This window comes from Elephas maximus, chromosome 6 (genome assembly GCF_024166365.1).
Source record: "Elephas maximus indicus isolate mEleMax1 chromosome 6, mEleMax1 primary haplotype, whole genome shotgun sequence".
Classification (NCBI taxonomy): domain Eukaryota; kingdom Metazoa; phylum Chordata; class Mammalia; order Proboscidea; family Elephantidae; genus Elephas; species Elephas maximus.
Window position 1 is genome coordinate 76,101,404 of NC_064824.1, and position 23,653 is coordinate 76,125,056.

Genomic DNA, 23,653 nt, shown 5'->3' on the forward strand with positions numbered 1-23,653 from the left:
TTAATTTCTCATTTAAAAATGTACACACATTTTGTTTTGTGACATTGATTGCAATTCCCACAATGTGACAGCACGCTCCCCCTTTCCACCCTGAGTTCCCTGTGTCCATTCGTCCAGTTCCTGTCCCTTCCTGGCTTCTCATCTTCCTTTTGGATAGGAGTTGCCCATTTGGTTTTGTATACTTGATTGAAGTAAGAACCACTTTCCTCTCATGTGTTATTTTTTGTTTTATAGGCCTGTATAATCTTCCTCTGAAAAGTGGGATTTGGGAATGGTTTCAGTTCTGGGTTAGCAGAGTGCCCAGGTGGAATAGTCGTGGGGGTTCCTGCAGTCTCTGTCAGGGTAGGAAGTCTGGTCTTTTTTTGTGAATTTGAATTCTTTTCTACCTTTCTCTCCTGTTCTGTCCAGGACTCTCTGTTATGATCCCAGTCAGGGTGGTTGGTAGTGGTAGCCAGACACCATCTAGTTCTTCTAGTCTCAGGCTGAACACTTTGAATGGATAGAAATCTACCTAGGCCTGCCCTTCATCGATAAAATAAAATAGTTCCTATGGTTGCTCCTTGGGTCCTCTCTCTGATAATCACTTACATCATTCATTAAATCTAGATGGCTAATATCCTTAATATCCATTTATCCATTCAGCATTCTGAGGCAGGGAAGGAGGAAGTCCCAGCCAGAGAAGTTTGTCTCTGCACTATTTTCTGTTTGTTGAAACCAATGCAGCAGTGCCAGGTTTTGACGTCTGGTTCCCTTTTAGGCCTGGCTTCTTCTCCTGTAGTACCCTGTGTGACTGTGTCTGGTCTCCTTCTTATAATTTCTACCTGACAGTTGGGGTAGTACACAGAACAGCAGCCCCTCCAAGACTGAAGTTTGGAGAAACCTTTGGTCAGAAGTGTGTTAAAGGAAAGCACAGGAGGCGGGGCTAAGATGGCAGAGTCATCAGATGCTTCTGGTGATCCCTCTTACAAAAAATACCCCCCCAAAACAAGTGAAACAATTATATATATGACAAGCTAAGAGCCCTGAAGAGCAAAGACAAAGTTAGAAAATGGGCTGAGCGGCAAAGGCAGAGAGAGAAGGTTCAGAAGCAGACAGGAGTTGCCCGACCTGAATCGCCAGGAACCCCCAGGCACCATTTCCTGGAGTGACCACGGTGGGGCTGGTGGTAGCATTCCGGATGCGGTTTCCTCAGGGAGAGACAGCGAGCCGCACAGCCTACTCACACCTCCAGAAACAGAGAAGAACGGCACTCTCGGCAAAAGCTAAGTACTTGCATTCATTTTATTATGCCGCCAGCCCCTACACCAGCTTCAGTGGCTGTCGATTTCCCTGGGCATGCGATAGGGCTGGCTGCACACCCTGAGCCATTCTCCTGGCCTTGGAGAAGGAATAAATTCACAATTGGGAGAAAAGATAAACTGCTAGCTCCACTAACCTGGGGGAACTCAGGACAGAAGGGGCTCCTGTCCAGGCACAAATGGTCCACAGACTTTAAATACCCTTCACCCCTGCATGGAACTATGTGGGCTGATTTCAGGATAATAGGCCCTTGTTGACAGATTGCAACTGTTTCAGCTGTGTGGTAGGGAGGTGGGTGTTTGATGTTTGACACTGTGTTGCCTATTAAACAGGGTTCTCACCTACCCACATCAGGGGCCTAAGGACTAGTGGCTCCACCCATGTCACCTAGCCACCCATGACAGGGGTCCGAGGATAAGTGGTACCTCCCAAAATCCTTACAACCAAAAGCACTGGGTGCCCATGGTCCATCTGCAGAACCCACTAATTTGTGCACTATAGGGAACAGGGACACACTTTCCTTACAGACACTCAGGGGACAGTTGTCAGCTTCCTGTCTTGTTCAGAACATGATCCCCTGCTGCAACCAGATACCGTTGTCTGCACCAATCCTTCCTGCCCCTCTAATACTGTAGGACAGAGCCTGTACCACACACTTGATGCCCAACTACCTGGATACCTGAGATGAATCCATACAAGAAAAGTGAATGGACTCCTAGGCTCATATACCTGGTAACACCTCCAGCTATCTGGTGACAGGACATTAGAGCTTCACAGCTAGCTTACTCAAGCAGCCTATTTGGACATATCAAAACAAAACAAAGCAAGAAACTAGGATACAGTAGTTAGCAAACATGAAATAAACTAATACAATAACTTATTGATGGCTCGGAGACAACAGTCAATATCAAATCACATAAGAAGCAGACCATGATCACGTCAACCAGCTCTCAAAACAAAGAATCAAGGAATCTCTCGGATGAAGGTGTATTCCTAGAATTACCACATTCAGATTACAAAAGATTAATATACAGAACTCTTCAAGACATCAGGAATGAGATGAGACAAAATGCAGAACGAGCCAAGAAACACACAGCTAAAGGAGTTGAAGAAATTAAAAAGGTTATTCAAGAAAATAATGAAAAATTTAATAAGCTGCAAGAATCCGTAGAGAGACAGCAATCAGAAATTCAGAAGATTAACAATAAAATTACAGAATTAGACAACTCAAAAGAAAGTCAGAGGAGCAGAATTAAGGACGTGGAAGGCAGAATTAGTGAGACTAAAGATAAAACACTTGGCACCAATACATTCAAAGAAAAATCAGATTAAGCATTAAAAAAAATTTAAGAATCATGTGGGACTCTATCAAGAGAAATAACCTACAAGTGATTGGAGTAACAGAACAGGGAGGGGTAACAAAAAATACAAAGAGAATTGTTGAAGATTTGTTGGCAGAAATCTTCCCTGATATTGTGAAAGATGAGAAAATATCTACCCAAGATGCTCACTGAACTCCACATAAGGTAGATCTCAAAAGAAAGTCACCAAGACATATTATAATCAAACTTGCCAAAACCAAATATAAAGAGAGAATTTTAAGAGCGGCTATGGATAAAAAAAAAAGTCACCTACAAAGGACAGTCAATAAGAATAAGGTCGGACTACTTGGCAGAAACCACACAGGCAAGAAGGCAATGGGATGGCTAATATAAAGCACTTACGGAAAAAAATTGCCAGCCAAGAATCATATATCCAGCAAAACTGTCTCTCAAATATGAAGGTGAAATTAGGACATTTCCAGGTAAACAAAAGTTTAGGGAATTCGTAAAAACCAAGCCAAAACTACTAGAAATACTTAAGGGAGCTCTCAGGTTAGAAAATCAATAATATCAGATATCAACCCAAGACTAGAACACAGGACAAAGCAATCAGATGTCAACCCAGATAGGGAAATCACAAAAATAAATCAAGATAAAAAAAAAATGCTCAAAACAGGGAAACCGCAATGTCACCACGTAAAAGAAGACAACATTAAAACAATAAAGAGGGAATAAAAAATGTAGTCATAGATCTTTCATATGGAGAAGAAATCAAGGTGCTATAAACAAATAAAATTTAAGTTTGAACTTAGAAAAATAAGGGTACATATTCAGGTAACCACAAAGGAGATTAACAATCCTACTCATCAAAATAAAATACAAGAAAAAAATAAAGACTCAGCAAAAACAAAATCAACAACAACAAATAAGAGGAAAAGACAATATATAAAGATAAACTACTCAGCACAAAAAATTAAGTGAGAAAAAGAAACTGTCAACAACACACAAAAAAAGACATCAAAATGATGGCACTAAACTTATACCTACCCATAACTATGCTGAATGTTAATGAACTAAATGCACCAACAGAGACAGAGTGGCAGAGTGGGAAAAAAAAAACACAATCTGTTTATATGCTGCCTACAAGAGACACACCTTAGACTTAGAGATATAAACAAACTGAAACTCAAAGGATGGAAAAAATAAATCAAGTAAACAACAATCAAAAAAGAGAAGGAGTGGCAATATTAATTTCTAACAAAATAGACTTAAAGTTAAATCCATCATAAAGGATAAGGAATGAGACTATATAATGATTAAAGGAACAATATAGCAAGAAGATATAACCATATTAAACATTTTTGCACCCAATGACAGGGCTGCAAGATACATAAAACAAACTCTAACAGCATTGAAAAGTAAGATAGGCAGCTCCACTATAATAAAAGGAGACTTCAACACACCACTTTTGGTGAAGGATGGAACATCCACAAAGAAGCTAAATAAGACACAGAAGATCTAAATGCCACAATCAACCAACTTGACCTCATAGACATATACAGAACACTCCACCCAACAGCAGCCAATTATACTTTCTTTTCCAGCGCACATGGAACATTCTCTAGAATAGACCACATATTAGGTCGTAAAGCAAGCCTTAACAGGACCCGAAATATTAAATATTACAAAGCACCTTCTCTGACCATAAGGCCATAAAAGTAGAAATAAATAACATAAAAAGCAGGGAAAAGAAATCAAACACTTGGAAATTGAACAATACCCTGCTCGAAAATGACTGGATTAGAGAAAACATTAAGGATGCAATAAAGAAATTCAGAGAATCCAATGAGAATGAAAACACTTTCTATCAGAACCTTTGGGACACAGAGAAAGCAGTGCTCAGAAGTCAATTTATATCAATAAATGCACACATACAAAAAGAAGAAAGGGCCAAAATCAAAGAATTATCCCTACAACTTGAACAAATAGAAAGAGAGCAACAGAAGAAACAAACCCTCAGGTACCAGAAAAACAAAAACAAAAATTAGAGCTGAACTAAATGAAATAGAAAACAGAAAAACAATTGAAAGAATTAACAACACCAAAAGCCGGTCCTTTGAAAAAATCAACAAAACTGATAAACCATTGGCCAAACTGACAAAAGAAAAACAGGAGAGGAAACAAATAACCCAAATAAGAAATGAGATGGGTGATATCACAACAGGTCCAACTAAAATTTAAAAAATCATGTCAGATTTCTACAAGAAAGTGTACTCTAACAAATTTGAAAACCTAGAAGAACTGGATGAATTTCTGGAAACACACTACCTACCAAAACTAACAGAAACAGAGGTAGAACAACTAAACAAACCCGTAACAAAAGAAGAGATTAAAAAGGTAATAAAAAACTCCCCCCAAAAAAGTCCTGGCCTAAACAGCTTCACTGGAGAGTTCTACGAAACTTTCAGAGAAGAGTTAACACCACTACTACCAAAGGTATTTCAGAGCATAAAAAGGACGGAATATTCCAAACTCATTCTATGAAGTCAGCATATCCCTGATTTCAAAACCAGGTAAAGACACCACAAAAAAAAGAAAATTACAGACCTATATCCCTCATGAACTTAGATGCAAAAATCCTCAACAAAATTCTAGGCAATACAATTCAACAACATAGCAAAAAAATAATTTGCCATGACCAAGTGGGATTCATACCAGATATGTAGGGATGGTTCAACATTAGAAAAACAATGAAATCCATCATATAAATAAAACAAAAGAACCCCATGATCTTATCAATTGATGCAGAAAAGGAATTTGACAAAGTTCAACACACCCATTCATGATTAAAACTCTCAGCAAAATAGGAATTGAAGGAAAATTCCTCAACATAATAAAGGGCATTTATACAAAGCCAACAGCCAACATCATCCTAAATGGAGAGAGCCTGAAAGCATTCCCCTTGATATGCAGAACCAGAAAATGATGCCCTTTATCACGACTCTTATTCAACATTGTGCTGGAGGTCCTAGCCAGAGCAATTATTCTAGATAAAGAAATAAAAGGCATCCAGATTGGTAAGGAAGAAGTAAAAGTTCCTCTATTTGCAGATGACATGATCTTATACACAGAAAACCCTAAGGAATCCTCAAGAATACTACTGAACCTAATAGAAGAGTTCAGCAGAGTATCAGGATAGAAGATAAACATATAAAAATCAGCTAGATTCCTCTACGCCAACAAAAAGAACATCAAAAAGGAAATCACCAAATCAATACTGTTTACGGTAACCCCCAAGAAGATAAAATACTTAGGAATAAATCTTACCAGAGACACAAAAGACCTGTACAAAGAAAACTACAAGACACTACTGCAAGAAACCAAAAGAGACCTAACCAAACCAAAACCAAACCCACTGCCCTCGAGTCAATCCTGGCTCATAGAGACCCTATAGGACAGAGTAGAACTGCTCCATAGAGTTTCCAAGGAGCGCCTGGTGGATTTGAACTACCGACCTCTTGGTTAGCAGCTGTAGCACTTAACCACTATGCCACCATGGTTTCCAAAAACATACCTTGCTCATGGATAGGAAGACTTAACATTGTAAAAGTATCTATTCTACCAAAAGCAATCTATAGATATAATGCAATTCCAATCCAAATTCCAATGACATTTTTTAACGAGATGAAGAAACAAATCACCAACTTTATATGGAAGGGAAAGAGGCCCCGGATAAGTAAAGCATTTCTGAAAAAGCAGAACAAAGTGGGAGGCCTCACACTACCTGATTTTAGAACCTATTATGCCGTCACAGTTGTCAAAACAGCCTGGTACTGTTACAACAACAGATACATGGACCAATGGAACAAAATTGAGGATCCAGACATAAATTCATCCACATATGAGCAGCTGATATTTGACAAAGTCAGTTAAATGGGGAAAAGACAGTTTCTTTAACAAATGGTGCTGCCATAACTGGATATCCATCTGCAAAAAAATGAAACAAGACCCATACCTCACACTGTGCACAAAAACTAATTCAAGATGGATCAAAGACCTAAATATAAAATCTAAAACAAAAAAGATAATGGAAGAAAAAATAGGGACAACACTAGGAGCCCTAATACATGGCATAAACAGTATACAAAACATTACAAACAATGCACAAGCACCAGAAGAGAAACGAAATAACTGGGAGCTCCTAAAAATCAAACACCTATGCTAATCCAAATACTTCACCAAAAGAATAAAAAGATCATGCACACACCAGGAAAAAGTTTTTAGGCATAACATTTCCGATCAGCGTCTGATGTCTAAAATCTACACGATACTGCAAAAACTCAACAACAGAAAGAAAAATAACCCAATTAAAAAATGGGCAAAGGATATGAACAAGCACTTCACTAAAGACATTCAGGAAGCTAACAGATACGTGAGGAAATGCTCACAATCCTTAGCCATTAGAGAAATGCAAATCAAAACTACAATGAGATTCCATCTACTCCAACAAGGCTGGCATTAATCCAAAAAACACAGAATATAAATGTTGGAAAGATTGTGGAGTGACTGGAACACTTATACACTGCTGGAGAGAATGTAAAATAGTACAACCACTTTGGAAATCGATTTGGTGCTTCCTTAAAAAGATAGAAATAGAACTACCATACAATCCAGCAATCCCACTCCTTGGAATATATCCTAGAAAAATAAGAGCCCTTACGCGAACAGATATATGCACACCCATGTTCATTGCAGCACTGTTTACAATAGCAAAAAGATGGAAGCATACAAGGTGCCCATCAATGGATGAATGGATAAATAAATTATGGTATATTCACACAATGAAATACCACACATTGATAAAGAACAGCGAGGAATCTGTGAAACATTTCATAACATGGAGGAATCTGGAAGGCATTATGCTGAGTGAAATTAGTCAGTTGTCAAAGGATAAATATTGTATGAGACCACTACTATAAGAACTCAAGAAATAGTTTAAAAAGAGAAGAAAATATTCTTTGATGGTTACAAGAGCAGAGAGGGAGGGAGGGAGGGGGTATTCACTAATTAGATAGTGGAATAGACAAGAACTATTTTAGGTGAAGGCAAAGACAAAACATAGTACAGGAGAGGTCAGCACACCTGGACTAAACCAAAAGCAAAGAAGTTTCCTGAATAACCCGAAGGCTTCAAAGGCCAGCGTAATAGGGATGGGGGTTTGAGGACCATGGTTTCAGGGGACATCTAAGTCAATTGGCATAATAAACTCTATGGAGAAAACATTCTGCAATCCCACTCTGGAAAGTGGCGTCTGGGATCTTAAACACTACCAAACGGCCATCTAAGATGCATCGATTAGTCTCAACCCACCTGGACCAAAGCAGAATGAAAAACACCAAAGACACAAAGTAATTATGAGCCCAAGAGACAGAAAGGGCCACATAAATCAGCCTGAGACCAGAAGAACTAAATGGTGCCTGGCTACAACTTATGACTGCCCTAACAGGGAACACCACAGAGAATCCCTGAAGGAGCAGGAGAGCAGTGGGATGCAGACCTCAAATTCTCATAAAAAAACAAAAACAAAAACAAAAAACAGACTTAATGGTGTGACTGAGACTAGAAGGACTCCGGAGGTCATGGTCTCCAGACCTTCTGTTAGCCCAAGACAGGAACCATTCCCAAAGCCAACTCTTTAGACATGGATTGGACTGGACTATAAGATAGGAAATGATGCTGGTGAGGAGTGAGCTTCTTGGATCAAGTAGACACACGAGACTATGTGGGCAGCTCCTGTCTGGAGGGGAGATGAGAAGGCAGAGGGGGATACGAACTGGCTTAATGGACATGGAAATAGAGGGGGTAGAGAGAAAGAGTGTGCTGTCTCATTAGGGGGAGAGCAACTAGTAGTATACAGCAAGGCGTATATAAATTTTTGTATGAGAGACTGACTTGATTTGTAAACTTTTACTTAAAGCACAATAAAAATTAAAAAAAAAAAAAAAGGAAAGTATAGCATTGAGAGGTCATCTGTGTGGTGATGCCAACATACATAGCCCTCCTCACCACCCAACTCTTCCACCACCTCCCCAGGCAGCAGCCTTGACAAAAATCTTCATAGCTTCTATTCAGTACAAGGCAGATTGGTCCCTTCTTTTTTTTTTTTTTTTTTAATGTCCTGAAGTTGCCCCTCTGGATTCCATGGGTTTATCCTCACTTGAAGGAGTCTTGATGATGCAGTGGTTAAGAACTTGGCTGCTAACCAAAAGGTCGGCAGTTTGAACTCACCAGCTGCTCCATGGGAGAAAGATGTGGCAGTCTGCATCCATAAAGGTTACAGCCTTGGGGAGGAGGGGCCAAGATGGCTGACTAGGTAGACGCTACCTCGGATCCCTCTTGCAACAAAGACTCGGAAAAACAAGTGAATCGATCACATACATAACAATCTACGAACCCTGAACAACAAACACAGATTTAAAGAGCTGACCTGAATGACAGAGACGGAGAATGAACAAATACGGGGAAGCAGCGACTGTTTTCGGAGCCTGGAGCCAGTGTACCAGTCAGGTAACCTTGGCACCGGGCTTAGGACTGGGCCCAGGAGAACTGAACTCAAAATCTTGTGAGGGCGCAAAAAAGGGGCGCAGCCCCACCCCCCTGAACTCACCCCGGGAGGGGGCCCAGCCAGTCCGCGTGGGCGGCGTGGAGACGCGGCTGGTGGGAGAAGTCCCCGGGAGGTAGTGACTGGTTTTGGAGCCAGAAGTGCTGCGTCCCAACCGGGAACCTTGGCGCCGGGCTTTGGATTGGGAGCAGGGGAGCTGAACACGGCATCTACCCCCGGCACAAACACGGGGCGCAGCCCTACTCCCCTAAACTAACCCCGGGAGGGGCCCAGCCGGTCCGCGGAGGTGGCGCGGCGACGCGGCTGGCGAGACGAGAAGTCTCCGGGAGGCAGTGACTGGTTTTGGAGCCGGGAGTGCAGCGTCCCAGCAGGGGAACCTTGACACTGGGCTTTGGACTGGCAGCGGAGGATCTGACCGCAGCTTTAGCAGGCCAGACCCTCGGGGGCAATCTCCACACAGCCAGCACACATAGGCGACAGATAAAATAGTCATCCCAAGCAAGATAAGCAACTTTGGCTATGTTCGGGGGTGCTAATTTCCTGTTTTTCTGAATCCCCCTCCCCCTTCCCAGGCGGCTTCATTAACATTGGAATTTCCTGAGCCAGAGGGAGAACGGCTCCAGCTCCGCGGTGGCTTTGCTTTTCCCTTTATTTTTGGTCTTTTCCTAACCCATTCTTCCGGCCTGAGAGAAGCAACCACAAAAAACCCAGAGACCAAAAATCCTTCCCTAATTGGACTAAAAACACAGAACCAGCTCCAGCCAAGCATATATGATCCAAATCTCGGGCTTTCATCCTTACAGGGAACAAGGTGGCGGTTACAATCCAAAGGCACTTCTGATAGGGATCTGACTGCATTTTTTTTTAGCGGATTTACTGGAAAAACAAGTTTCCCAGGTCTGATATCTCTGCTTATTCAACAGAGTCCTAACTGACCCACAACAGGGAACTGAGGGCTGAAGCTCCCCCCAGACCACCTAGCCTCTTGCCTTAGGGGTCTAAGGAGGGTGACAACTACCAATCAGTAGAGGTACTTACATTGGAGGCCTAAGGTACAGCTGCAGTGCCCTCCCACCAAGGTGCTATAGGAATAGAGACACACCTACCTCACTGACACTTGGGGGAAGCCTGTCAGCATCCTGCCCCCCCGTGGAGTGTGAACCCCAGCTGCTAATAGAATCTGGTGCACACAACTATCACCACTACTTCTCGAGGTGGATAGGTGTTAGGGTGCAGCACACACTTGATGACCCAAAATCAGATTCTACTCAAGAATAGTGAATAGACTCAGGTATATATATCTGGCAACAGCCCAAACCAGCTGCTAATAGGTCATAAGTAAGTAAAGGGCTACAACAAACAAGACAGCACAATCTAGTAGCCCATCCACGTATACTGAAAGAAAAAAAACAAGATAAGACTCAGTGAGCGATTATAGAATAAACCACTACTATATCTTTTTTTTTTTTTAATATCTTAGTGATGGCTCGGAGACAGCAGTCGATATCAAACCACATAAAGAAGCAGACCATGACAGCTTCTACAACCCCCCAAACAAAAGAATCAAAATCTTTCCCAAATGAAGATACAATCCTGGAATTATCAGATACAGAATATAAAAAGCTAATTTACAGAATGCTTCAAGACATCAGGGATGACGTCAGAAATGAAATAAGGCAAACTGCAGAAAAAGCCAAGGAACACACTGATAAAACAGTTGAAGAACTCAAAAAGATTATTCAAGAACATAGTGGAAAAATTAATGAGTTGCAAGAATCCATAGAGAGGCAGCATGTAGAAATCCAAAAGATTAACAATAAAATTACAGAATTAGACAACGCAATAGGAAGTCAGAGGAGCAGACTTGAGCAATTAGAATGTAGAGTGGGAAATCTGGAGGACCAGGGAATTAACACCAACATAGCTGAAAAAAATCAGATAAAAGAATTAAAAAAAAATGAAGAAACCCTAAGAATCATGTGGGACTCTATCAAGAAGGATAACTTGCGTGTGATTGGAGTCCCAGAACAGGGAGGGAGGACAGAAAACACAGAGAAAATACTTGAAGATCTGCTGACAGAAAACTTCCCTGACATCATGAAAGACAAAAGGATATCTATCCAAGATGCTCATCGAACCCCATTTAAGATTGATCCAAAAAGAAAAACACCAAGACATATTATCATCAAACTTGCCAAAACCAAAGATAAAGAGAAAATTTTAAAAGCAGCCAGGGAGAAAAGAAAGGTCTCCTTCAAGGGAGAATCAATAAGAATAAGTTCAGACTACTCAGCAGAAACCATGCAGGCGAGAAGGCAATGGGATGACATATACAGAGCGCTGAAGGAGAAAAACTGCCAGCCAAGGATCATATATCCAGCAAAACTCTCTCTGAAATATGAAGGCGAAATTAAGATATTTGCAGATAAACACAAGCTTAGAGAATTTGCAAAAACCAAACCAAAGCTACAAGAAATACTAAAGGAAATTGTTTGGTCAGAAAACCAGTAATATCAGATACCAGCACAACACAAGGTCACAAAACAGAACATTCTGATATCAACTCAAATAGGGAAATCACAAAAACAAATTAAGATTAAAAAAAAAAAAAGCTTATAACAGGGAATCATTGAAGTCAATATGTAAAAGATCACAATAATCAAAAAGAGGGACTAAATACAGGTGGCTTAGAACTGCCATATGGAGAGGGATACAAGACGATATAGAACAATACAAGTTAGGTTTTTACTTAGAAAAATAGGGGTAAATATTAAGGTAACCACAAAGAGGTATAACAACTCCATAACTCAAAATAAAAGCCAAGAAAAACATAACGACTCAACAAACATAATGTCAAATACTATGAAAATGAGGATCTCACAATTTACAAAGAAAAACGTCTCAGCACAAAAAAGTGGAAAAAAGAAATTGTCAACAACACACATAAAAAGGCATCAAAATGACAACACTAAACACTTATTTATCTATAATTACGCTGAATGTAAATGGACTAAATGCACCAATAAAGAGACAGAGAGTCTCGGACTGGATAAAGAAACACGATCCGTCTGTATGCTGCCTACAAGAGACACACCTTAGACGTAGAGACACAAACAAACTAAAACTCAAAGGATGGAAAAAAATATATCAAGCAAACAATAAGCAAAAAAGAAGAGGAGTAGCAATATTAATTTCGGACAAAATAGACTTTAAACTTAAATCCACCACAAAGGATAAAGAAGGACACTACATAATGATAAAAGGGACAATTAATCAGGAAGATATAACCATATTAAATACTTATGCACCCAATGACAGGGCTGCACGATACATAAATCAAATTTTAACAGAACTGAAAAGTGAGATAGACACCTCCACAATTATAGTAGGAGACTTCAACACACCACTTTCGGAGAAGGACAGGACATCCAGTAAGAAGCTCAATAGAGACACGGAAGACATAATTACAACAATCAACCAACTTGACCTCATTGACTTATACAGAACTCTCCACCCAACTGCTGCAAAGTATACTTTTTTTTCTAGCGCACATGGAACATTCTCTAGAATAGACCACATATTAGGTCATAAAACAAACCTTTGCAGAGTCCAAAACATCAAAATATTACAAAACTTCTTCTCAGACCACAAGGCAATAAAACTAGAAATTAATAACAAAACAACAAGGGAAAAGAAATGAAATACTTGGAAACTGACTAATACCCTCCTGAAAAAAGACTGGGTTATAGAAGACATCAAGGAGGGAATAAGGAAATTCCTAGAATGCAACGAGAATGAAAATACTTCCTATCAAAACCTCTGGGACACAGCAAAAGCAGTGCTCAGAGGCCAATTTATATCGATAAATGCACACATACAAAAAGAAGAAAGAGCCAAAATCAGAGAAGTGTCCCTACAACTTGAACAAATAGAAAGTGAGCAACAAAAGAATCCATCAGGCACCAGAAGAAAACAAATAATAAAAATTAGAGCTGAACTAAATGAATTAGAGAACAGAAAAACAATTGAAAGAATTCACAAAGCCAAAAGCTGGTTCTTTGAAAAAATTAACAAAATTGATAAACCATTGGCCAGACTGACTAAAGAAATACAGGAAAGGAAACAAATAACCCGAATAAGAAACGAGAAGGGCCACATCACAACAGACCCAACTGAAATTAAAAGAATCATATCAGATTATTACGAAAAATTGTACTCTAACAAATTTGCAAACCTAGAAGAAATGGATGAATTCCTGGAAAAACACTACCTACCTAAACTAACACATTCAGAAGTAGAACAACTAAATAGACCCATAACAAAAAAAGAGGTTGAAACGGTAATCAAAAAACTTCCAACAAAAAAAAAGCCCTGGCCCAGACGGCTTCACGGCAGAGTTCTACCAAACTTTCAGAGAAGAGTTAACACCACTACTACTAAAGGTACTTGAAAGCATAGAAAATGACGGAATACTACCCAACTCATTCTATGAAGCCACCATCTCCCTGATACCAAAACCAGGTAAAGACATCACAAAAAAAGAAAATTACAGACCTATATCCCTCATGAACATAGATGCAAAAATCCTCAACAAAATTCTAGCCAATAGAATTCAATAACATATCAAAAAAATAATTCACCACGACCAAGTGGGATTTATACCAGGTATGCAAGGCTGGTTTAATATTGGAAAAACCATTAATGTAATCCACCATATTAATACAACAAAAGACAAAAACCACATGATCTTATCAATTGATGCAGAAAAGGCATTTGACAAAGTCCAACACCCATTTATGATAAAAACTCTCACCAAAATAGGAATTGAAGGAAACTTCCTCAACATAATAAAGGGCATCTATGCAAAGGCAACAGCCAGCATCACTCTAAATGGAGAGAACCTGAAAGCATTTCCATTGAGAACGGGAACCAGACAAGGATGCCCTTTATCACTGCTCTTATTCAACATTGTGCTAGAAGTCCTAGCCAGAGCAATTAGGCTAGACAAAGAAATAAAGGGCATCCGGATTGGGAAAGAGGAAGTAAAATTATCTCTATTTGTAGATGACATGATCTTATACACAGAAAACCCTAAGGAATCCTCCAGAAAACTACTGAAACTAATAGAAGAGTTTGGCAGAGTCTCAGGTTATAAGATAAACATACAAAAATCACTTGGATTCCTCTACATCAACAAAAAGAACATCGAAGAGGAAATAACCAAATCAATACCATTCACAGTAGGCCCCAAGAAGATAAAATACTTAGGAATAAATCTTACCAAGGATGTAAAAGACCTATACAAAGAAAACTACAAAGCTCTACTACAAGAAATTAAAAAGGACATACTTAAGTGGAAAAACATACCTTGCTCATGGATAGGAAGACTTAACATAGTAAAAATGTCTATTCTACCAAAAGCCATCTATACATACAATGCACTTCCGATCCAAATTCCAGTGTCATTTTTTAAGGTGATAGAGAAACAAATCACCAACTTCACATGGAAGGGAAAGAAGCCTCGGATAAGCAAAGCATTACTGAAAAAGAAGAAGAAAGTGGGAAGGCCTCACCTTACCTGATTTCAGAATCTATTATACAGCCACAGTAGTCAAAACAGCCTGGTACTGGTACAACAACAGACACATAGACCAGTGGAACAGAATTGAGAACCCAGATATAAATCCATCCACATATGAGCAGCTGATATTTGACAAAGGCCCAGTGTCAGTTAATTGGGGAAAAGATAGTCTTTTTAACAAATGGTGCTGGCATAACTGGATATCCATTTGCAAAAAAATGAAACAGGACCCATACCTCACACCATGCACAAAAACTAACTTCGAGTGGATCAAAGACGTAAACATAAAGACTAAAACGATAAAGATCATGGAAGAAAAAATAGGGACAATGTTAGGAGCCCTAATAAAAGGCATAAACAGAATACAAAACATTATCAAAAATGATGAAGAGAAACCAGATAACTGGGAGCTCCTAAAAATCAAACACCTATGCTCATCTAAAGACTTCACCAAAAGAGTAAAAAGACCACCGACAGACTGGGAAAGAATTTTCAGCTACAACATCTCCGACCAGCGCCTGATCTCTAAAATTTATATGATTCTGTCAAAACTCAACCACAAAGAGACAAACAACCCAATCAAGAAGTGGGCAAAGGATATGAACACACACTTCACTAAAGAAGATATTCAGGCAGCTAACAGATACATGAGAAAATGCTCTCGATCATTAGTCATTAGAGAAATGCAAATTAAAACCACGATGAGATTCCATCTCACTCCAACAAGGCTGGCATTAATCCAAAAAACACAAAATAATAAATGTTGGAGAGGCTGCGGAGAGATTGGAACTCTTATACACTGCTGGTGGGAATGTAAAATGGTACAACCACTTTGGAAATCTATCTGGCGTTATCTTAAACAGTTAGAAATAGAACTACCATACAACCCAGAAATCCCACTCCTCGGAATACAGCCTAGAGAAATAAGAGCCTTCACACAAACAGATATATGCACACCCATGTTTATTGCAGCACTGTTTACAATAGCAAAAAGCTGGAAGCAACCAAGATGTCCATCAACAGATGAATGGTTAAATAAATTGTGGTATATTCACACAATGGAATACTACGCATCGATAAAGAACAGTGACGAATCTCTGAAACATTTCATAACATGGAGGAACCTGGAAAGCATTATGCTGAGCGAAACTAGTCAGAGGCAAAGGGACAAATATTGTATAACACCACTATTATAAGATCTTGAGAAATAGTATAAACTGAGAAGAACACATACTTTTGTGGTTACGAGGAGGGGAGGGAAGGAGGGTGGGAGAGGGTTTTTTACTGATTAGTTAGTAGATAAGAACTACTTTAGGTGAAGGGAAGGACAATACTCAATACACAGAAGGTCAGCTCAAATGGACTGGACCAAAAGCAAAGAAGTTTCCGGGATAAACTGAATGCTTCAAAGGTCAGCAAAGCAAGGGTAGGGGTTTGGGGACTATGGCTTAAGGGGACTTCCAAGTCAATTGGGAAAATAATACTATTATGAAAACATTCTGCATCTGACTTTGAAACGTGGCATCTGGGGTCTTAAATGCTAACAAGCGGCCATCTAAGATGCATCAATTGGTCTCAACCCACCTGGATCAAAGGAGAATGAAGAACACCAAGGTCACATGACAACTATGAGCCCAAGAGACAGAAAGGGCCACATGAACCAGAGACTTACATCATCCTGAGACCAGAAGAACTAGTTGGTGCCCGGCCACAATCGATGACTGCCCTGACAGGGAGCACAACAGAGAACCCCTGAGGGAGCAGGAGAGCAGTGGGATGCAGACCCCAAATTCTCATAAAAAGACCAGACTTAATGGTCTGACTGAGACTAGAGGAATCCCGGCGGTCATGGTCCCCAAACCTTCTGTTGGCCCAGGACAGGATCCATTCCCGAAGACAACTCATCAGACATGGAAGGGACTGGACAATGGGTTGGAGAGAGATGTTGATGAAGAGTGAGCTACTTGTATCAGGTGGACACTTGAGACTGTGTTGGCATCTCCTGTCTGGAGGGGAGATGGGAGGGTAGAGATGGTTAGAAACTGGCAAAATTGTCACGAAAGGAGAGACCGGAACGGCTGACTCATTAGGGGGAGAGTAAGTGGGAGTACGGAGTAAGGTGTATATAAGCTTATATGTGACAGACTGACTTGATTTGTAAACGTTCACTTAAAGCACAATAAAAATTATTAAAAAAAAAAAAAAAGATTACAGCCTTGGAAACCCTATGGAGCAGTTCTACTCTGTCCTGTAGGGTCGGTATGAGTCAAAATCAACTCAAAGGCAGTGGGTTTGGTCTTTTGGTTTATCCTCATTTGGGGCAGGGAGGCAGAGAGAAGAAATGATGACAAGTGGTCCAGAACTTTCTGATCTAGCCCCACCATTACAGTTTAGAATGCTCAGTTGTGATAATAAAAAGGCTGTTTTAACTTTCAGCAATAGACTAACATCTTTATTACTTGTAACATCTACTCTACTGATGTTGTTAGGTGCCATCAAGTTTTATCCAACTCATAGTAACCCTGTGTACACAGGATGCCCTGTCCTGAGCCATCCTCACAATAGTAGAAGTCTTTCAGCCTGCTTGTTGAAGCCACTGTATTAATACACTGTCTACTATAGATGGTGTTTTTTGACACCACCCTTACTTTCTTTATTATACCTTGAAGATATCAGTGTCCCTACTATTCCCTCCATCTCCCCCCTCCCCACCTTTTATATTCCAGCTTCTATCATGTCTTCTTTAATGTTTGATTTGCCAAAGAGCTAGACCACACATAAGCTAGTCCTGAATGGAGAATTACCAAGGATGGCCACCCTTGGCTGATTTAAGTTACTTTCTCTTTAGCATGCAAATGAACTAGCAAACAAAGTGTTTGCCCTGTCCAGATTCCAGCCTGGCCTCCCGGCCACTTTCCCCACAGAGACCTGGGAGTGGCTCAGGGGCTCCTGGCAGCTAAAGCCCCAACAGCTGCCCCCTCCTGACCTTGCTTAGGGAGGGCTTCTCTGCAGCCACATAGCCTGCAGGGATCCATAAGCATTCCCCACCCCTTCCCATTCCTTTCAGGGCTTTAGGGCCAGCCGGTGAGGGTGACTTTGATAAGTCACTCAGTCTCTCTTAAATATTATTTCCTGACTTAAAAAATGATGATGATAACAATACCTACCTCATAAGGATGTGGTGAGGATTAAATAAACTCAAGTGACTCACCCAGTGTCTGGAAAAAAAGCCCTCCCTAAATATGGGCTATTGGTATGTGTGTATATGTTCTCTCAAGGTTCACCTGAGTTTTATAAAATCACAGACTTGTAAGTCTATAGTTTGTGTGAACCACATCTGCTGAACCTCTCGGAAACAGAAATAACTCCAAACTCTGCAAAAACCTGGGGGAAATTCCTAAACATTTTAAACACACATAGACTTTATTTTAAAACTCAATGTTATAAGTTTTACAATATTTATTATTAAATCTCCAAAATTTATACCCTTAGTTTCTTATTCTTTGAGGAAAACAAACCTAAAGGAAAGGGCAATAATCTTTTCTAAGTTTTTTAAGTAAAGTACAGTAAAATATCATTGTTTTTGAGGCATTAAAACAGTTCTTAATTGCTAGACAATTCCTGATCTTTGAAGAGAATTCACTACAAAGATACTAAAGGGTTTTTTTTTTTTTTTAAGGGTTAGATATTTAACCTTCAAGAAGTTAGATTGATGATGATCATTATTTTCAATATTATTGTGTATCTACTCAGCAGATTTCCCTCAAAGAGCCAAAGATGCTTAACAGAACCTAAAAGCCAGCCACAAGTCACCAAGCTGAGTAGGCCTGAGGCCCTGAACTAGCTTGACTCTTCCCTTTGGAGAAACAGGAACCCCTAAGCAGAAGTCCAAAGGAACCTCCCTTTACCTGATTAGCTTGCTTTGTACAAGTACCCATAGACCTCAAAGCAGCAGTGAAAGAAACTAGAAGCTGCACTTTCAGAAGCAATTAGACAAACCCCTGCTGCAGAGAGCGGCCCTGATGAGGCTGGTCAGTGCACACAGCTCAGGCAAATTTTGACTGGGCTCCAAGAGCTAAGGGCACTGCTTCTCTAGGGCAGAATCCTCTTAAGAGGGCTGTACAGTGTTGTCTGGATTTAAGTTCAGTGCTATAAATGCTGAGGGTCTTCCCCTTGATGGGTAAATATAGTTGTAGATTGCAAAAAGAGAGACATGAGTTTATCTGTGTGAGACTGGACAAACCATTTAATCCCTTAGTTTTGTCATCTGTAAATACACAGGGCTAGACTAGATCTCTAAGGTCCTCTTCAGCTTATGAGTCTATGTTTCTAAGGTGACAGCAAAGCATTTAAACAAAACATTCAAAGAAAATAAAAATTCTAATTTTATAAAAAGTTGTCTCCCTAATAATTGCCTTGTAGATTAGCTTTTAAAGATATAATTACTAGAAGCTTACTAGGAGAAGTTATTAGAACACATAGTTTCAAGACCACAGTCATGAAGAGGAGCCCTGGTGGCACAATGATTAAGTGCTTGGCTGCTAACTAAAGGGTTCACAGTTCAAAACCACTCAGAGGTTCCACGGGAGAAACACCTGGAAATCTGCCCCCATAAAGATTACAGCCTAGAAAACCCTATGGGGCAGTTCTACCATGTCATATAGGTTCACCATGAATTGAAAATTGACTAAACAGTATCTAACAACAAGAAGATAGATTTACTCTTCCTGTTTTCAGTCGTTAACTATAACAGTCTGATCCTTGGCTTCCAGTTCGAACGATTAGCAGTATTCATCCAAGAAAAGAAAAAACAAAGATCATAACCTTTCTTTTCTCTCCTGTGGGCTTTGCTTGTGAGTCCCAAGCTAACGACAGCACCTAACAACAACAGAGTCACAAAGAGAGCAATTGTCTTAGTCATCTCGTGCTGCTATAACAGAAATACCACTAGGGGATGGCTTTAACAAACAGAAATTTATTCTCTCACAGCCTAGTAAGCTAGAAGTCCAAATTCAGGACACCAGCTCCAGGGTAAGGCTTTCTCTGTCAGCTCTGGAGGAAGGTCCTTCTTATTAATCTTCCCTTGGTCTAGGAGCTTCTCCGCACAGGAACCTCAGGTCCAAAGGATGCGCTCTGCTCCCGGTACTGCTTTCTTGGTGGTATGAGGTTCCCATGTCTTTCTGCTCACTTCTCTCTTTTCTATCTCAAAAGAGATTGGCTCAAGACACAATCCAATCTTGTAGATTGAGTCCTGCCTCATTAATGTGACTGCCACAAATTCCACCTCATAACATCATAGAGATAGGATTTACAACACATAGGAAAATCACATCAGATAACAAAATGGTGGACAATCACACAATACTGGGAATCACGACCTAGCCGAACTGATACACATATTTTGGGGGGACATAATTCAAGCCACGTCAGTAAATCAAGTTGAAATTTCACAAGCTAAATTACAAGTAAACTAACTTTATTACATTTACATAGTCATTAAATCTGTATGAAAAATAAAAGAAAGATCACTTACTGGTGACTCAATGTCCTCTAAGAGTAAAACAGAACAGCGTTCACATTTCAACAGAGTCTGGGCCCGATGCATTATTTTCTTGACGATTTTCTCCAGGTCAGTCTGTTCTTCAAAGAGGTCATTAACCACCTCTAGTAAAGCCTAGAAAGATGAAATGGACCTATTTAGGCAGATATAGGACTCAAAAAAAAGGTTGTTGGTTTTGTTTCTCTTTCTTTGCTAAAAATTCCATTTAGCTTTTTGTGGCTAATTTTGTAAAGCATTTATGATTTCATGACATATTCCCATCACTTTGTTTTATAACACACTCTTGAACTGCAAAATACAACTTGATAATAGTGTCAGTCCATACAGCAAGATTCACATATTCACCAGCTATAAGCTTTTTCCCCTTCCTACCTTAGTTTTTCTGCAAGGTGACTAGGTAAAACCGAACATTTTATAAATAACAAACATCTGATTTCCCTCCAAAGCACATTTATTTCAGAAATTACAAAGCAGTTCTTCCTTACCATCAGGAATAAACAGCTTCTTATTCATATTTAAGACTTATTTTCACTAATATACATCTCTCACAGAACTCTGAAAGAATTATAGAGGTGAATGCTAATTAAGGTTCAGAGCCTTCAAAAAAATATATAAAACCATCACTAATCCCTCCACACAAGAAGAAGTACTGCTGCATTCCAACCAGTCTAGGAGAACATTTACATACTACTATATATCTCGGGGAAGGAAAACAGCATTAAAATTTGTTAAAACAACAAATGAAAAGCACGTGAATTTTTAAAAAACTTAAATTCTAACTTGAAATCTGTGTACTCATTTAAAAATTCAATTATAATAATCTGTCACTTTATCCAACCAAGTTAGCTTATAATTTTTGCATTAAAATAGTATTTGTTTGGAATTTTTTATGACATGCGTAATTCCAGAGATTTGAGAATACTGGGCCACGAAGAGGTGCTAGTTATTATGCTTCTATCAGAGTACAGTCAGAAAATTACACAGCCAGTGAGCTGGCCAGAGGATGCTTATTCAATAGAATTTATTAAGATGTGCAACCTCAGGTTACCTCTCACAAGAGATTTCATGAGTTTTCAAATTCACATCTATTCAGGTAAAAAAAAAGGTGTTAATCATTATCCCTAAGATGTGACTGATTTTCAAAGTTGGTAATGAATTTAATTTGTCTTGAAAACATTTGAAACAAGTGAAATTTCTTCTCTGAGTCTATTCAGGTAGAAAAGCATTTGAACGAGTTAAAGGATCCATGATATAAGCCTAGCTTAATGAGCAATTAAAAAACGACCAAATGTCCTGGGCAGTGCTATCTCTAAAGAAAGATTCTGAGAATGGACTAAAGGTCACAGATTGCTCTATGATCCCCAAAACAAAGAGAAATACTAATGGGGTGAGAAAAGTTTTGAGTGTGTCTTGATTGTCTTGCATTTGGACAGGAGATCATTGTAAAAGGACAATGCTCAATAATGTCATGTTCAAATATAACATTAAAAATGAGGCAATTATCTGAATAATTATGAACCAAATTGCCTGTTATTAAGGAGATAAACATAATTCCCTTAATTATCCAGACTTTTTCTTCAGATTGATCATACTGTGTGCATATTACTGAACGATTATTTAACTTTTCAATTTGTTGTGACTCCGTGGATAGATCCTTTGGGATCTACACACAGAACATTTATCTCAGAGGAAAAACTAATTGTGGCTTGCATCTTGTACAGACAAATCACATTATAGTAATTTTATTGTTTCTAATTAAAAATCACTGCTTTACTAACAAGTGATGAAAGTTTTACAAATAACAATGCCCACTAGCTCCAGAACAGGAGAAAAGGAGAAGAAAATCTAGGATTACATTCAATTCAACAGACACTGGGAGCATTTTACACAGTTGAACACCCCCTGCTTCTTGAAAAGGTTTCTTCATGTGCCTTTGAGAACACAAACATCCCAATTTTTTCCCTCCTTCCTCTATTGCCTTTCTTTTGCTTCCGGGCTCATCCTTGGACCTCTTCCTTTGTCTACATCCTCCCCCAGATTAGTTTATCTGGGCCACCTATGGGAAACCCTGGTGGTGTAGTGGTTAAGTGCTATGGCTGCTAACCAAAAGGTCAGCAGCTTGAATCTGCCAAGGGCTCCTTAGAAACTCTATGGGGCAGTTCTACTCTGTCCTATAAGGTCGCTATGAGTCGAAATCAACTTGATGGCAATGGGTTTGGTTTTGGTTTGGGCCACCTATATGTTAATGGGATTTCCTAAAAGGTGCAAATGGTTAATGCTCTTGGCTGCTAACTGAAAGATGATTGTCTGCAACACTTGGGGTCATTTTTCTCACCGCTTAGGAGGCTAGAAGTCCAAATTCAGGGTGCCAGCTCTAGAGGAATGCTTTTTCTCTCTGTAGGCTCTGGAAAAAGGTCCTTGTCTCTTTGAGCTTCTACTCCTGGGCAATCTTCATGTGCCTTGGCATCTCTCTTTCCCTATCTCTGCTTGCATAATCTGTTTCTTTTATATTGTGTAAGAGATTAACTCAAAACACGTCCAACAAATCCTGCATCATTTACATAACAAAGACAACCCATTTCCAAATAGGATTATGTATAACCACAGGCATAAAAACCAAACCAAACCTATTGTTGTCAACCACAGTCATAGAGGTTAGGATTTACAACACATATTTTGGGGTGAAGCAATTCAATCCATAACACTGCCCTAGTCCCAGTCACATTAATTATTGCCTGTATTAACATACTCTCCTACCTCTTTTCCCGCTTTCAGTCTTCTCTCCCCCTCCCCAGCCAGGTTATCATCTCCACAGAAGCCACAGTGACCTCTTTTAAAGTAAACCAGACTACCTGCTTAAAATCTTCTAGTGGCTTTCCATTACACTCAGAATAAAAGCTAAAGTCCTTGCCATGTCCATAGATCTCTTTACCATCTGACCCTTGACTCACCTATCCCATCTCATTGCCTTTCATTCTTGCCCTCTTTCTCTGCTTTCTATAGACATTGGCCAAGCATTCTCCTGTCTCTAGGGCCTTTGCACTTGATGTTTCCACTACCTAGAATGCTTTCCCCATGCGTTTGTGTGGATTTGCTCCAGTTTCATTCAGGTCTCTGCTCAAATCCCACCTCTTTATAGAGATCTTTTGATCAACATCTAAAATAAGCATTCTCCCAACCTACCCTTTAGCAACCAGTCTCTAACCCCTTTACTCACTTTATTTTTTTTATACTATTTATCACTACCTGATAATATACTGGAGCCCTGG

General features: G+C 39.6%; 1 protein-coding gene across 1 annotated transcript in view; it reads right to left on the bottom strand.

Annotated features, from left to right (window-relative positions):
* Positions 1 to 23,653, bottom strand: part of PDE11A (phosphodiesterase 11A) — a 600,047-nt gene that overhangs the window by 253,273 nt on the left and 323,121 nt on the right. The window contains exon 6 of the mRNA XM_049887539.1: positions 20,358 to 20,498. Within this exon, the coding sequence (XP_049743496.1) occupies positions 20,358 to 20,498 (141 nt within the window). The remainder of the gene's footprint in view (positions 1 to 20,357; positions 20,499 to 23,653) is intronic.